Source organism: Mauremys reevesii, linkage group 22, assembly GCF_016161935.1.
Source record: "Mauremys reevesii isolate NIE-2019 linkage group 22, ASM1616193v1, whole genome shotgun sequence".
In the NCBI taxonomy this organism is placed as follows: Eukaryota; Metazoa; Chordata; order Testudines; family Geoemydidae; genus Mauremys; species Mauremys reevesii.
In genome coordinates, this window is record NC_052644.1 from 9589559 (window position 1) to 9602562 (window position 13004).

Genomic DNA, 13004 nt, shown 5'->3' on the forward strand with positions numbered 1-13004 from the left:
TGTCAGATCCTCTCCCAAAGTGAGCCCCTGCTAGGGCTGATAATGCCGTCCCACAGCCCAGCTGCCTGCACACGACTCCAGCATCAGTTAAGTCCCAGCCGTCATCACACACGGTTCCCCACTGATGGTTGTGAAGCACCTCGACCCTCCCAGCGCAGCGATTGGGGCCGTTCACCAGCTGGAGAGGACCCGGGTCTGGAATGTTTGAGTCTGCAAATGCAATAAACACTCAAGAAGATTCCTGTGCAGCTGATCACAAGCGATGCTGATGACTGTATCACCAACCACTGATGGGAGTGACTGGCCTCCTCCCACAGCCACTGCATGCCAAGGGCTCAGTCCCCACCACTGACATGCTGCCACTTCGGGATGGGACAGGGCAGCTGAGGCACAGAAATATGGTGACTGTGCATGACAGGAAGTAGGGGAAAATGTTCATCCAGTTAGAGCTTTGGGGGGCGTTACAGGTTCAGGGCTAATTATCTGTGGTGCAGATTATCCAGCATGGTTGAGCTAGGAGCCCAACAAAGTGACCTGGGTTTGTAGTCCCCAGGAGCAGCTGCAAGCTCGGTTTGACACCAAGTCCCACAGCTGGGATCCATGCTTACCCAGCGCCCCATTGTGCCAGGGAGGGGTGGGGGATCAGAGCGATCAGAGCGGGGAGAGGGCCTCTCAGTGTACCCCACACATTACCCTCTGCAGCGCGTACTCCCTAGCTTAGCTCTAGGGAATTGTGAGTGTCACTGACAGTGTGGAGAGAGCCCCATACCCTGCAGCACAGACCTTTTGTCAGCCAGCGGGAGGACTGGAGTGAGCCCAGACTGCACCCACTACTGTGTTCCCAACCTGCTCCCTTCAGTACTGGCCCATAGCGCAATGCTGGGGCACGGGAACTCAGACGGGGAACCAGGGACTGAGCTGAAAGCTTCCTAATCCACTCCCTGCAGCACCCACCGTGACAGAAGACATGAGGCTTACCCGAGCACACAACACCGGCATCTTCTACGTGGTTACACTTATGCTCTCCCCAAGGCCTAGCTCTGCATTCGGAGAGGGCGGCTTCTGTCCCTGTGCAGTTTACCTCATGCAGCCAGATACGGTCAGTTCCCTGTCCAAACCGAGACCCGCGTGGGGCTGATAACGCCGTCCCACAGCCCAGCTGCCTGCACACCACTCTGGCCTCAGTTAAATCCCAGTTGTCATCACACACGGTTCCCCACTGCTGGTTGTGAAGCACCTCGACTCTCCCAGCGCAGCGACTCGAACCATTCACCAGTCGGAGCTGAGTTAGTTCTGGGATGCCTGAGTCTGCAAACACCCGAAGGGGATAAACACTCAGGGATGGGCTAGAGGAAAGGAACATGGGGCTTTTCTCCTACCATTTACTCTGGCTCCCATTCAGTTTCAGTGTGGCAGACTGGCTGGCTCAGCGGGGCTGGGAATGGGACACTGCGGGGTTCCTCTCGGGAGATCAGCAGCTCTGATCCATCCCCAGGCAGGGGGGAATGGCTGACTCATGGGATGGAGAATGGGACACAGGGTCTTTCCCCCGAGGGGGCGCCAGCTCCAGTACAGTCTGTGCGAGGGGGATGAGCTGATGCAGTGCACTGGGGGAAGGAGACCTGGAGCTTTTCCCCTGGAGGGCACCAGTTCCCATTTGACCCCAGCTCAGGCCGGGGCAGTGGCTGGTGTGGGGGTAACAGGCACTGGGCTTTCACGTCTGGGGCCCTGGGTCCAAGCTGGTAGTGAGTGGAAGTGGCAGCCACTGCAGCTCTCTGATGCCCAAAATGTGAAATGAGCTGCTGGGGTTAATTCCCTTCCATGACAGGACAGGTGTGTGCAGGCCAGGCCAGCCCTCAGTCTGAGCAGCTCCCAGCCAAGGGGCAAAGGGCAAAACTGGTCAGGAGACCAAATTGCCCTTCGCCCCTGCCTGGGCTCCCTCCCCGTTTACACCCCGATGCCCCTGTCTGACCAGAGCCAACAGCAGCAGCCTCACAGGGCTTTAGTTCTGCTCCCCCAAAGCCTCCACTGGACCTGACTGGGGCTGACTCAGCTCCTCTGTATTCCACAGCGTCCAGACAGACAGGCCCGGCCCCGTGCTGAACTGAGCACTTTCCTGTGGTGACAGTCTGCCTTGCTAACAATTCACTGGTAGGGAGAACTGAGGCACATAGTGAGGCTGAGTCCACAGGGTGAGTCTGGCAGAGGCAGGATTTGAACCCAGGTCTCCAGTTCTACATTTGAACCACTAGTTTAAATAATCTTAACTCTGCCCTTCCCCACCCCATCTTTATGAGATAGCTGCACACAGAGCTGCACCCTGCAACGTGCACCCCGCACACACCCCGCACCCTCTGCCTATGTTCGTATTTACCTGCCATGGGGAGTCCTGTCATGGAAGCTGAAAGAAAGCAAAGACATGAGGTAAGTCTCTATCTCTATGACTGGACACTTCAGGGATCTCCAGACACTGGCTGACGTAAGCAGTGGCCTGAGTGAGCTCTCCCCTGCCATCTGTTGATGCACTGGGAGAAAAGGTCTCAGTTGCAGGTCATATTTCAGTGACCCTAGTTACTGACTCTCAGGGAGCTGGATTGCCTACGCCAATGGGAGAACCTCTCCCTTCGGCATTGGTAGCATCTACACTGTAATGTTTCCAGTGCATATGAGCCCTAAGTAGCCTGCAAAATACAAGACGTGGTGAGCGACGTGAGAACCAGTGACACTGCACCAGCCCTTCCAAACCGAGCCACCTGCTTTCACACTGCCTGCATCGCTGAAGGGCCCACACACCCTGCTCCCCTCAGGCCTGGCTGGGGCTAGTCTCCCCACACCCTGGAGTGTGACAGCCCCACAAGCCCTGTCATGGGATGCAAAAGTGTATTATGCTGCTCAGCCACTAGGTGGTGATGTGTGTAAAATACCTTTTTTTAAGCCAGAGGTGGGAAAACTACGGCCTGCAGGCCACATCCGGCCCATGGGACCCTCCTGCCGGCCCCTGAGCTCCTGCCCCGGCCCCTCCCTTGCTGTTCCCCCTCCCCCGCAGCCTCAGTTCGCCCCGCCGGCAGCGCAATGCTCTGGGTGGCGGGGCTGCGAGCTCCTGGGGCAGCGCAGCTGCAGAGCCCAGCCTGACCCGGTGCTTTGTGCTGCGTGGTGGCATGAGCAGCCTCCAGTGCTCCGGGCAGCACGGTAAGGGGGCAGGGAGCAGGGGGGGTTGGATAGAGGGCAGGGGAGCTCAGGCTGGTGGGCAGAAGGCAGGGGTGTGGATAGGGGTCGGTGCGGTCAGAGAGCAGGGAACAGCGGGGTTGCTTGTGGACAGGAGTCCCGGAGGGCAGTCAGGAAGGAGAGGTGGGGTTGGATGAGGTGGCGGGGGCAGTCAGGGGCAGGAGTTCCAGGGGCAGTCAGGGGACAGTGAGAAATGGTGGTTGGATGGGGCAGGGGTGCCGGGGGGGCAGTCAGGAATGTGAGGAGGGGTTGGATGTGACAGCGGGGGGCAGTCAGGGGTGGGGGTTCTGGGGGCAGTCAGGGGAGAGGGAGCAGGTGTGTGTGTGGATGGGGCAGGGGTTCCAGGGGGGCCGTCAGGGTGTGAGAAGCAGGGGGGCAGATAGGGGTGGGGGCTGGGCCATGTCTGGCTGTTTGAGGAGGCACAGCCTCCGCTTACCGGCCCTCCATACAATTTCCGCCATCCGATGTGGCCCTCAGGCCAAAAAGTTTGCCTGCCCCTGTTTTAAGCTGATATCAGCCATGCCTGGCAGAGCATTAAAGGATCGTGGTGTGTAAAAGCAAGCTCTATGACCAGTCCATGTCTGGTACAGAAGAACAGAACATGGCATGTGGAGTAAATTAAGAACATAAACAGAAGGAACAAAGCTACAAAGGTTGCAGGATCTCGTCACCAGGCCACTCTTCAGTGCCCCAGAGAACTTCAGCTTTCACAAACTTCACCATGGACAGACTGGAAACAAGATTTCACATTGCTGCCAAGCTGCACAAGGAAACTGGAGACATGCAGGTATCGTCTTTAATGTAGGCTATGGGAAGGAGGCAGAGCATATCTTTAAATCCTTTGACTTTACTGAAGACAGTCACAAAGGTGACTATGGGTATGTCTACACTTACCTGCCGGTTCGACGCGGAGAGTTCGACTTTTTGGAGTTCGAACTATCGCATCTGATCTAGACGCAATAGTTCGAACTCCGGAAGCGCCGCGGTCGACTCTGGTACTCCACCTCGGCAGAAGGAGTTGGCGGAGTCGAAGGGGGAGCCGCGGAGTTCGACCCCGCCGCGTCTGGACGGGTGAGTTGTTCGAATTAGGGTACTTCGAATTCAGCTACGCTATTCACGTAGCTGAATTTGCGTACCCTAATTCGAACCCCCTTCTTAGTGTAGACCAGGCCTATGAAAGGGGTCTGGCTATGTTTGATGCATACTTCAGAGAAATGCGGCTTATGCAGAAGCTTCTTTCAACCAGAGAACTCAAGAACCAGGGGAAAGTTTTGAATGTTTTATAAAAGCTCCACATATATTGGGTGAAAACTGTGATTTCAGGAATGTAAAGTTTGAAATAACCCAATAACCAGCCTGTGTGGGCTAACAGATAAAAAAAATTCACAGCAGCTATATCTGAAAAGAGATTTAACTCTAGCTCCAGCTGTTCAAATAGCAAACCAGTCTGAATTAGTAAAACAACAGAACAAAAGGCAGGAGCAAATTGATAAACCGGAAACTAGCTATGGCTTAGCTTAGGCTATGTCTACACTAGCACTTGCTGTGGTATAACTTATGGCGCTTAGGGGTGTGAAACCCCCCACCCCTTGAGCGATGTAAGTTACACCGACCTAAGCACCAGTGTGGACAGCACTATGTGGGCAGAAGACGCTCTCCCACCAACATAGCTACTGCCACTCACGGGACTGGAGTAGTTAAGCCAAGTGGAGAGCTCTCCCGTCAGCTCAAAGTGGTTACATTAGAGAGCTTGGCACAGCTGCCTTATCTTGCTGTAAACTCTGGTGTAGCTCTTAGAAGCTATAAACAGATCCTTGAGTATTAAAGGTCATTACCGTAAAAGGCCTGAGGCAGGGAGAGAGAATACCCAAGCTAAGAGGAACAGACTACATACGTCAGGTGTGGAAAAGGTCCTATCCCAAGAGTTGATACATGTCCAACCAGAGGCACATAGGGTAATATTTGCATGAAATATGGACATTTTGCAACTGTTTGCAGCACCAGAGCAGTTAGGGAGCCGATTCAGATTACAGACATTCCAGAGCCGTTGTTTCTGGGATCCATCACTTGTGTTGACATGGAGCCTGTCTGGAGAGTGAAAGTGAATGTTCATGGCAAGACACTTGACTGTAAAACCGACTCAGGAGCTAATGTTTCAGGCATCTCAGAAGGGACTTAGTATCCCCTTTAACCTCTCTGTGACAGGGTGGGGGTGTTCCCGTCTAGCACGGGTGAGTGCACCCCAGTCTTCAAGCTGACTGTTGTCTCAAGACAATGTGGCCCAGTGGATAAATTCAATAAGGTTGCCCTTGTCGGTAGGGTAGTGAGGCCCAGTGACCTGAGCCCATAGGATTGCCCTGAGCTGCAGGACAGAAAGGTCTAGTGGCCTGAGACAATAATTGGCACATGCCTGGTAGGGACATGGGTGCATGGCCTCTTCCACCCACAGTGAGGAATTAACCCTTGTCAGCCACGATGGACCTAGTGAGAAAGGTGGAAGAACTCACTGGAAGAGTTGATGATATAACACAAAATCAACCTGCAGAGCTCTTTGCCAGAGGATGTTGTGAAGGGCCAAACCATAACAGGGATCAAAAGAGAACTAGATAAGTTCATGGAGGATAGGTCCACCAAAGCCTATTAGCCAGGATGGGCAGGGATGGTATCCATAGCCTTTTTTTGCCAGAAGCTGGGAATGGGTGACAGGGGATGGATCACTCAATGATTACCTGTTCTGTTCATTCCCTCAGGGGCACCTGGCATTGGACACTGTTGGAAGACAAGATACCGGGCTAGATGGACCATTGCTCTGATCTAGTATGGCTGTTCTTATGTTCTTAGGCTTTTGAAAGGAGATCCAGTACAAATCAACTTAAGAGACATCGCTGAACCGTACAGTGTACAAATATTTCTACCAGAGAGACCTTGCAGAGACTAGCTTAAGATTAATGGAAATTCAGAGGCCATCATTACCCAGTCATCATGAACTATTTTTCGAGGTATATAGAGATAATGTACTTGAAAGACATGTCACAGTGTTATGGAGAAACTGAAGTGCACTTTTGCTCACTTTGGTATTCCAGAGCAACTAATGACAGACAAGGGACCACAATTCACCACAGCAGAATTTGTCATTCGAAACTGAATATGATTTTGATCTTATTGTGAGCCTCCCACATTACCCCAAGCAAACGGAGAAGCTGAAATAGCTGTACAGACAGCCAAGAAAATCCTACATCAGGAAGACCCATTCCTTGCTCTAATGAGTTACAGATCAACACTGATAGCAGCTGCTGCAGATAGTCCCGCACAACTCTTGATGGGAAAACAGCTCAGAATGACTGGTCCAAATTTGGAAAAGAACCTATCTCCGAAGGGGCCAGACATGAAGAGATTCACCAAATCGGATTAAAAGGCCGAAATGAGCTTATTGTAATGGCATTAGGGGCGGGGTATTGTAAGATGAGACCCTACTCCACCCTAAGTTATCTTGTTAAGAAGCAACCTGTCTCTCACCAACCCTACTGTTGCCCTGAGGAACAGGCTAGGCATGATGCACTGTCTTTGGGAAGGGGAGGGACACTAGTAACTCCAGGTGACCTTCTTCCCCCAAGTTACCTAGCAATTTACCTACTGAGAGCCCAGAACATCCTGGGATTGGGTTTAAGGCTGCAACCCAATTACCAGATTGAGGGACGTGATTATTCCCCTCTGTTCAGCACTGGTGAGGCCACATCTGGAATATTGTGTCCAGTTTTGGGGCCCCCACTACAGAAAGGATGTGGACAAATTGGAAAGAGTCCAGTGGAGGTCAATGGAAATGAATGGGGGCTGGGGCATATGATTTATGAGGAAAGGCTGAGGGAACAGGTCTTATTTAGTCTGCAGAAGAGAAGAGTGTGTGTGGGGGGAGATTTGATAGCAGCCTTCAACTACCTGAAGGGGGGTTCCAAAGAGGATGGAGCTCGGCTGTTCTCAGTGGTGGCAGATGATAGAACAAGGAGCAATGGTCTCAAGTTGCAGTGGGAGGATATTAGGAAATATATTTTACTAGTAGGGTGGTGAAGCACTGGAATGGGTTACCTAGGGAGCTGGTGGAATCTCCATCCTTAGAGGTTTTTAAGGCCCGGCTTCACAAAGCCCTGGCTGGGATGATTTAGTTAGTGTGGGTCCTGCTTTGAGCAGAGAGTTGGATTACAGGACCTCCTGAGTTCTCTTACAGCTCTAATCTTCTATGATTCTATGATCCATTATGGCTAATAAGTATGTAATGAAGCAATGTGCTATGTTCATTCTAGTGAATAAATTCTTTACAAGACTTGGAATCCCAGTGGGGTCCCAGCAGTGCTTCTCTCAAATCAAGGGAGAAACTTTGAATGCAAAGTGTTTCAGCACCTTTGTGAGATCCTATGGGCTCCACAAAACCTGCCCCAGACTGTATAGCACAGGCCAGAGACCTGCCCTGAAAACATTCCTAGAGCAGATTGTTTAGAAAAACATCCAATCATGAGTTAAAAGCTGACAGTGATGGAGAATCCACCACAACCCTTGATAAATGAGTCATTTCCAGCCTCAATTTGTCTAGCTTCAACTTCCAGGTATTGGAAGTTTCTCTGCTAGATTGAAGAGCCCATTATGAAATACTTATTCCCTGAGTAGATACTCACAGACTGTGATCAAGTCATCTCCTAACCTTCTCCTTTTTTAAGATCGAGCTCTTTAAATCCAACATTATAAAGCAGGTTTTCTAGTCCTCTCCTCATTCTCATGGCTCTTCTCTGAGCCCTCTCCAATTCTTCAACCTCTTTCTTGAACTGGGGACACCAGAACTGGACACAGGATTCCAGCATCGGTCACATCAGTGCCAAATGCTTAGGTAAAATAAGCTATCTGCTTGTCCTAGAAATTCCCTTGGTCATACATCCTATGATCACAGCAGATCTTTTGGACACAGTGTCACACTGGGAGCTCATGTTCATCCACCATGATCCCAAACCTTTTTCCCAGTAATTGCTTCTCAGGAGAGAGTTCACCGTGTAAGTATGGCCCATGTTCTTGGTCCCTAGATTTATACATTTGCATGTAGCTCCATTAAAATGCATGTTGTTTGCTTGCACCCAGTTTACAAAGTGCCCAGATCTCTCAACCAATGACCTGTCCTCTTCATTATTTACCACTCTCCCAATCGTGTCATCTGCAAACTTTCTCAGTGATGAGCTCTTCTTTTAGTGTCCAGCGACAGAGCCATCGTCTCTATATTCGGGCTTACAAAGTGGATTGCTGGCCCTCTGGAAATGCTGGTGGATGCTGAGAGGGAGCTGAGATTTGTAATATTAACTTGTCCTTGTCCCACAAGCTCTGTCAGTGCCTACCTGAGTCTGAGACGGCCTGTATCTGGGGACAGCACATTTCATGGCTGACTGTGAGCCCAGTGGCCATCTCTGGTTGTGTGTTGTACAGCACCAAGCACAGCGGCAGTGCGGATGGGCACCGGGCTGGGAGTGATGAGACCAGAGCTCTGTTCCCAACAGCTGCTATCACATCCCCTCTCTGTGTCCCTACTGCCCCTCTCTATCCTCTCCATTTAGACTGAGCTCTTGGGCGCAGAGACTGCCTGTCGCCCTGCCAGTGCAAATCCCAGCACCACAAGGCCCTGAGCTTGGCCTACAGTGCTGCCGTAACATGAATTCTTGTGTTTGCATAATAAATAATTTTAAGAAATGAAGCGTCAAACTCTGAACAAACACAGTGAGAGCAGGACAGGAGTTAGGTCATTTGGGGCGATCTTTTGGAATCCCGTGTGCAGTTCTGGTCACCTGCATGCAAGACAGATGATGGGACCAGGTGCAGAGAAGGGCTGTTAGGACAGTCGGGGCATGGAGGCAGGTCAGACAAGAGGGGATTGGCCAGTTTAGCTGGCACAGCAGAGGCTGAGCAGGGATCTGGTTGCTCTGTATGAACCCATCATGGGACCCCCAGGGAGTGAGAAGAGCTACTCATGGAATCATAGAAGATTAGGGTTGGAAGATATCTCAGGAGATCATCTAGTCCAACCCCTATTCAAAGCAGGATTAATTCCAAATAAAGCTAAAGGAAATTGTTGGCACAAGAACAAGTGGGAATAAACTGTCCAGGAGTCATGTTAGGCTGAGAGAAGAAGATTCGGGAACAGCCTCCTAATGGGTGAGGGGAGAACCCGCTAACTCATGTGAAGATGGCGCTGGATAAGTATGTGACTAGGATTATATGACGCACTCTGTGTCCCGTGTTCCTAAAGAGACCAGCCCAGGGTGGCTGGGAAATACCTCCAGGAGTCAGAGACATGCCAGTTTCTTTTTACTCTTTTAACACTCAACAAAAGTTTAACTAATTTTATTGTAAAATCATACATCCGGCTAGAGAGATCCTGATATCACCCCCCACCCTCCCGCTCTATCCACTAGACCCCATTCTCCTTCCCAAGGCAGCAATATACCCCAGATGTCCTGGCTCCCAGCCCCTCTGCTCTATCCACTAGACCCCATTCCACTTCCCAAGACAGACTAGACTCCAGGAGTCCTGGCTGATGGGTGTGGCTGGAGAATTGCAGGTTGCCCCCAGGGCTATTCCAAGCCAGAGAAAAGGGAAAAGGCCACTCACCCCAAAGCCAGGCCAGGAGGATGGGGATCCTTGTGTTCCCAGCTCCCGTGCAGGCAGCCAAGCTCCTGCCAAGGGGGTGCCCAGCTGGGAGCAAGAGGCACCTGGGAAACCCCATGTTCATAGCACAGTCCTTGTGGGGCAGCGTGGCCAGGCATTAGGGCAGACCATCGTCCTTCTGAGAGAGGCAGGCTGAGCTCCGTGTGATGGTCACAGGCTGGGAGACTGGGGAGATGGGGCAGGCACCCAAGGGGGCAGGGACCCAAGGGGGCAGGATGTGTGACGGGCCTCTCACTGCAGAGACCCCTCCCTCCGTGCCCCCCTGAAGTGACCCAGTGGGTGTGTGCAACTGAGCTCACAGAGGAGAAGTGACCCTTGTGCCCTGCGCTGTGGCTTTATTGAAATCATTGGATTGTGAAATACGTGTTCCCGGAACATGCTGAGTAAACAAACCCCCTCGGAATAGCTGGTTCTGGGACACATGGGGCGGAGGGGCTGTTCCTGGAGCTGGTTCACAGGGAGTCAGCAGAACTGATCCACGGAGGCTTGGTGGACACTGGGCAGGTGCACTTGTTGGACTGAGCATGCGAGCATGAGCCCATGCAGTTAAAGTGAGCTGAGGGCCATGTGAACGTCTTTACTCCAGTTGAACGAGCTGAGGCTTGGTCTGGTCGACACGGAAAGCTTAGGTTCACCCAGCTTTGAGGGATGGATTAACTATGGCAATGGCGAAGCCCCTTCCATTGCTGTAAAATCTGCATCACGACACCACAGCGGCGTAGCTGCAGCACTGATCTGTGCCACTACTGCGGCTGTGGTGTAGACACAGCTTTTGACTGCCCAGAGAAGGGGCATCACTGCACTGGCCTCACCCCATGGGGACACCCCCGTGTACCTAGAGCAGGTCCATTCGCACCTGAGATTATGCCCAAGCCACGTTCCCATGTTAGCATCTCCGCAAATCCCGAAAGGATGCTGCCTCCTTGCAGATCGAGCATTACGCGGCTCAGTCTCTGGCCAGCTCCTGAAGGCTCGGGGTGGATGATTGGTCTATGCTCATCCTTGGTGATCTCAGCAGAACAGAGAAGTGTTTGGCATCTAGGTGATCACAGTCTGACTAGCATTTTTCGTTGGTAAACATGCTTCGTAATTCATTGGTCTCCTGTCCCAAGCTCACACACATTTAAAGGGCTCTGCACGGACTGCACGAGGCTTTACAGCTGGGCTAGTTAACATCTTAGCTGCCCAGCCTCCAACCGCAGCTACTGACCTGGTGTGGACAGGGCCAAAGAGGAGCCCCCAGTGGTGACTCTCCCCCTGGCAGCAGGGAGATACGTGGCTGGGCCTGCCCTGAGGTGGGTGTTTTACACATTTGTTTCCCCCGCTGGGAGCAGGGCGAGTGGGGGAGGGGAAGACCGGTGCAGATGACAGAGCTACCGAGGGAGTCCAGGGATGGGAGCAGGCTGGGGGATGGGCAGCACAATGGCGGGGAGGCAGGAGGCTGGTAAATGGTCAGGTGCCCTGAGGCTGGGGGGAGCCATGTGAACCCGTCACCCTCATCCCCTGAGTCTGCACGAACTGTCACAGCACAGGGACAGGCCCATGGCCAGCTCCATGGACACCAGGGCTCAGTGCGTAGCAGGGTCACTGGCACAGCGCTGGGTGCACGAGGGCCGGGCTAGTGCCCCTGTGAGAATCTGCCCTATGTTTGGATAGAGCCATGGGGCGCCCCCAGGAGATGGTGAAAAGTGCCCCCCCAGTGCCAAACTCCCATCTGCAATAGTGTCCACCAGAGCTGAGGGGTCAGGGCCAGGGGGTGAGGATAGTTAGAGCTGGGGGAGGGAGGTCCTCTGTGGTAGGACTGAACAGCTGGGGCTGGTTACTATAGTAATGGGGCAGGTCTGGGGGATGGGACAGAGGGACCCACAGAGTTGGGTGGGACCAGGGCTGGCCCACAAAATTTTGGCACCTGAGGCTGGGAGCCATTCCCCCTCGCTTGGGCTAAAACTTTGAAAGGTCTCAATTCTGCTTTCTTCCTGTTCTACTCTTCTCATGGTACTGCTCTGCTACCTACCCCAATAAAGGAGAACTAACAACTTAAAGTGCCTTGTTCAAAAATGTTAAGTAACACTTAACTTTCAAACACCTGAACAGCAAATGTGACTTGTCTTGTCTGCATAGTAAACACTGGCATTTTTAGCTGTTTGAATAATCAAAGTGGTGCTTTCTGTGCCTTTTCGGTTGTAAAGATTTGAGTTGCTTCCTGAAGGTCCACAGTCTGGGCCAGCTCATGCTCCAGTGAGATGGTTGCAAGGCTGACCAGCCTCTCCTGTGTCATTGTGGAGCATAGAAGTGTTTTTATTAACTTCAGCTTGGAGAAGCTGCATTCTCCACTGACAACTGTTACAGGAAGTGTTAGAAGTATGCACAGAGCAACAAAAGCATTTGGAAAGAGGGTGGTCATCGTATTTCATAGAATCATAGAATATTAGGTTGGAAGGGACCTCAGGAGGTCATCTAGTCCAACTCCCTGCTCAAAGCAGGAACAGTTACCAACTAAATCATCCCAGCCAGGGCTTTGTCAAGCCTGACCTCAAAAACCTCTAAAGAAGGAGATTCCACCACCTCCCGAGGTAAACCATTCCAGTACTTCACCACTCTCCTAGTGAAAAAGTTTTTCCTAATATCCAACCTAAACCTCCCCTGCTGCAACTAGAGACCATTACTCCTTGTTCTGTCATCTTCTACCACTGAGAATAGTCTAGATCCATCCTCTTTGGAACCTCCTTTCAGGTAGTTGAAAGCAGCTATCAAATCCCCCCTCATTTTTCTCTTTTGCAGACTAAACAATCCCAGTTCCCTCAGCCTCTCCTCAGAAGTCATGTGCTCCAGCCCCCTAATCCTTTTTATTGTCCTCCGCTGGACTCTTTCCAATTTTTCCACATCGTTCTTGTAAGGTGGGGCCCAAAACTGGACACAGTACACCAGATGAGGCCTCACCAATGTCGAATAGAAGGGAATGATCACATCTCTCGATCTGCTGGCAATGCCCCTATTTATACAACCCAAAATGCCATTAGCCTTCTTGGTAATAAGGGCACACTGTTGACTCATATCCAGCTTCTCGTCCAATGTAACCTCTA

The 13004-nt window shown here is 51.9% G+C and overlaps 1 protein-coding gene across 1 annotated transcript; it reads right to left on the reverse strand.

The window, feature by feature from the left end:
• Positions 1-2: 2 nt before the first annotated feature.
• Positions 3-10085, reverse strand: LOC120388836 (scavenger receptor cysteine-rich domain-containing group B protein-like). Its single transcript, XM_039510929.1, has 5 exons — positions 9865-10085; positions 2375-2401; positions 979-1308; positions 47-210; positions 3-11 (listed from the first exon to the last, which is right to left on the reverse strand). Exons 1-5 carry the CDS (start codon positions 9983-9985, stop codon positions 3-5), a joined length of 651 nt encoding a protein of 216 aa, XP_039366863.1. The 5' UTR covers positions 9986-10085.
• Between the last annotated feature and the right edge of the window lie 2919 nt (positions 10086-13004).

Bases quoted from the DNA above. Each gene is read 5' to 3' on its own strand.
- LOC120388836 (XM_039510929.1), bottom strand. From the start codon at position 9,985: ATGAACATGGGGTTTCCCAGGTGCCTCTTGCTCCCAGCTGGGCACCCC. The intron at 1,309-2,374 runs GTAAATACGAAC...GGGTGTTTGCAG, and splicing joins GACAGGACTCCCCATGGCAG to ACTCAGGCATCCCAGAACTA. The intron at 211-978 runs GTAAGCCTCATG...TTGCATTTGCAG, and splicing joins TGCCGGTGTTGTGTGCTCGG to ACTCAAACATTCCAGACCCG.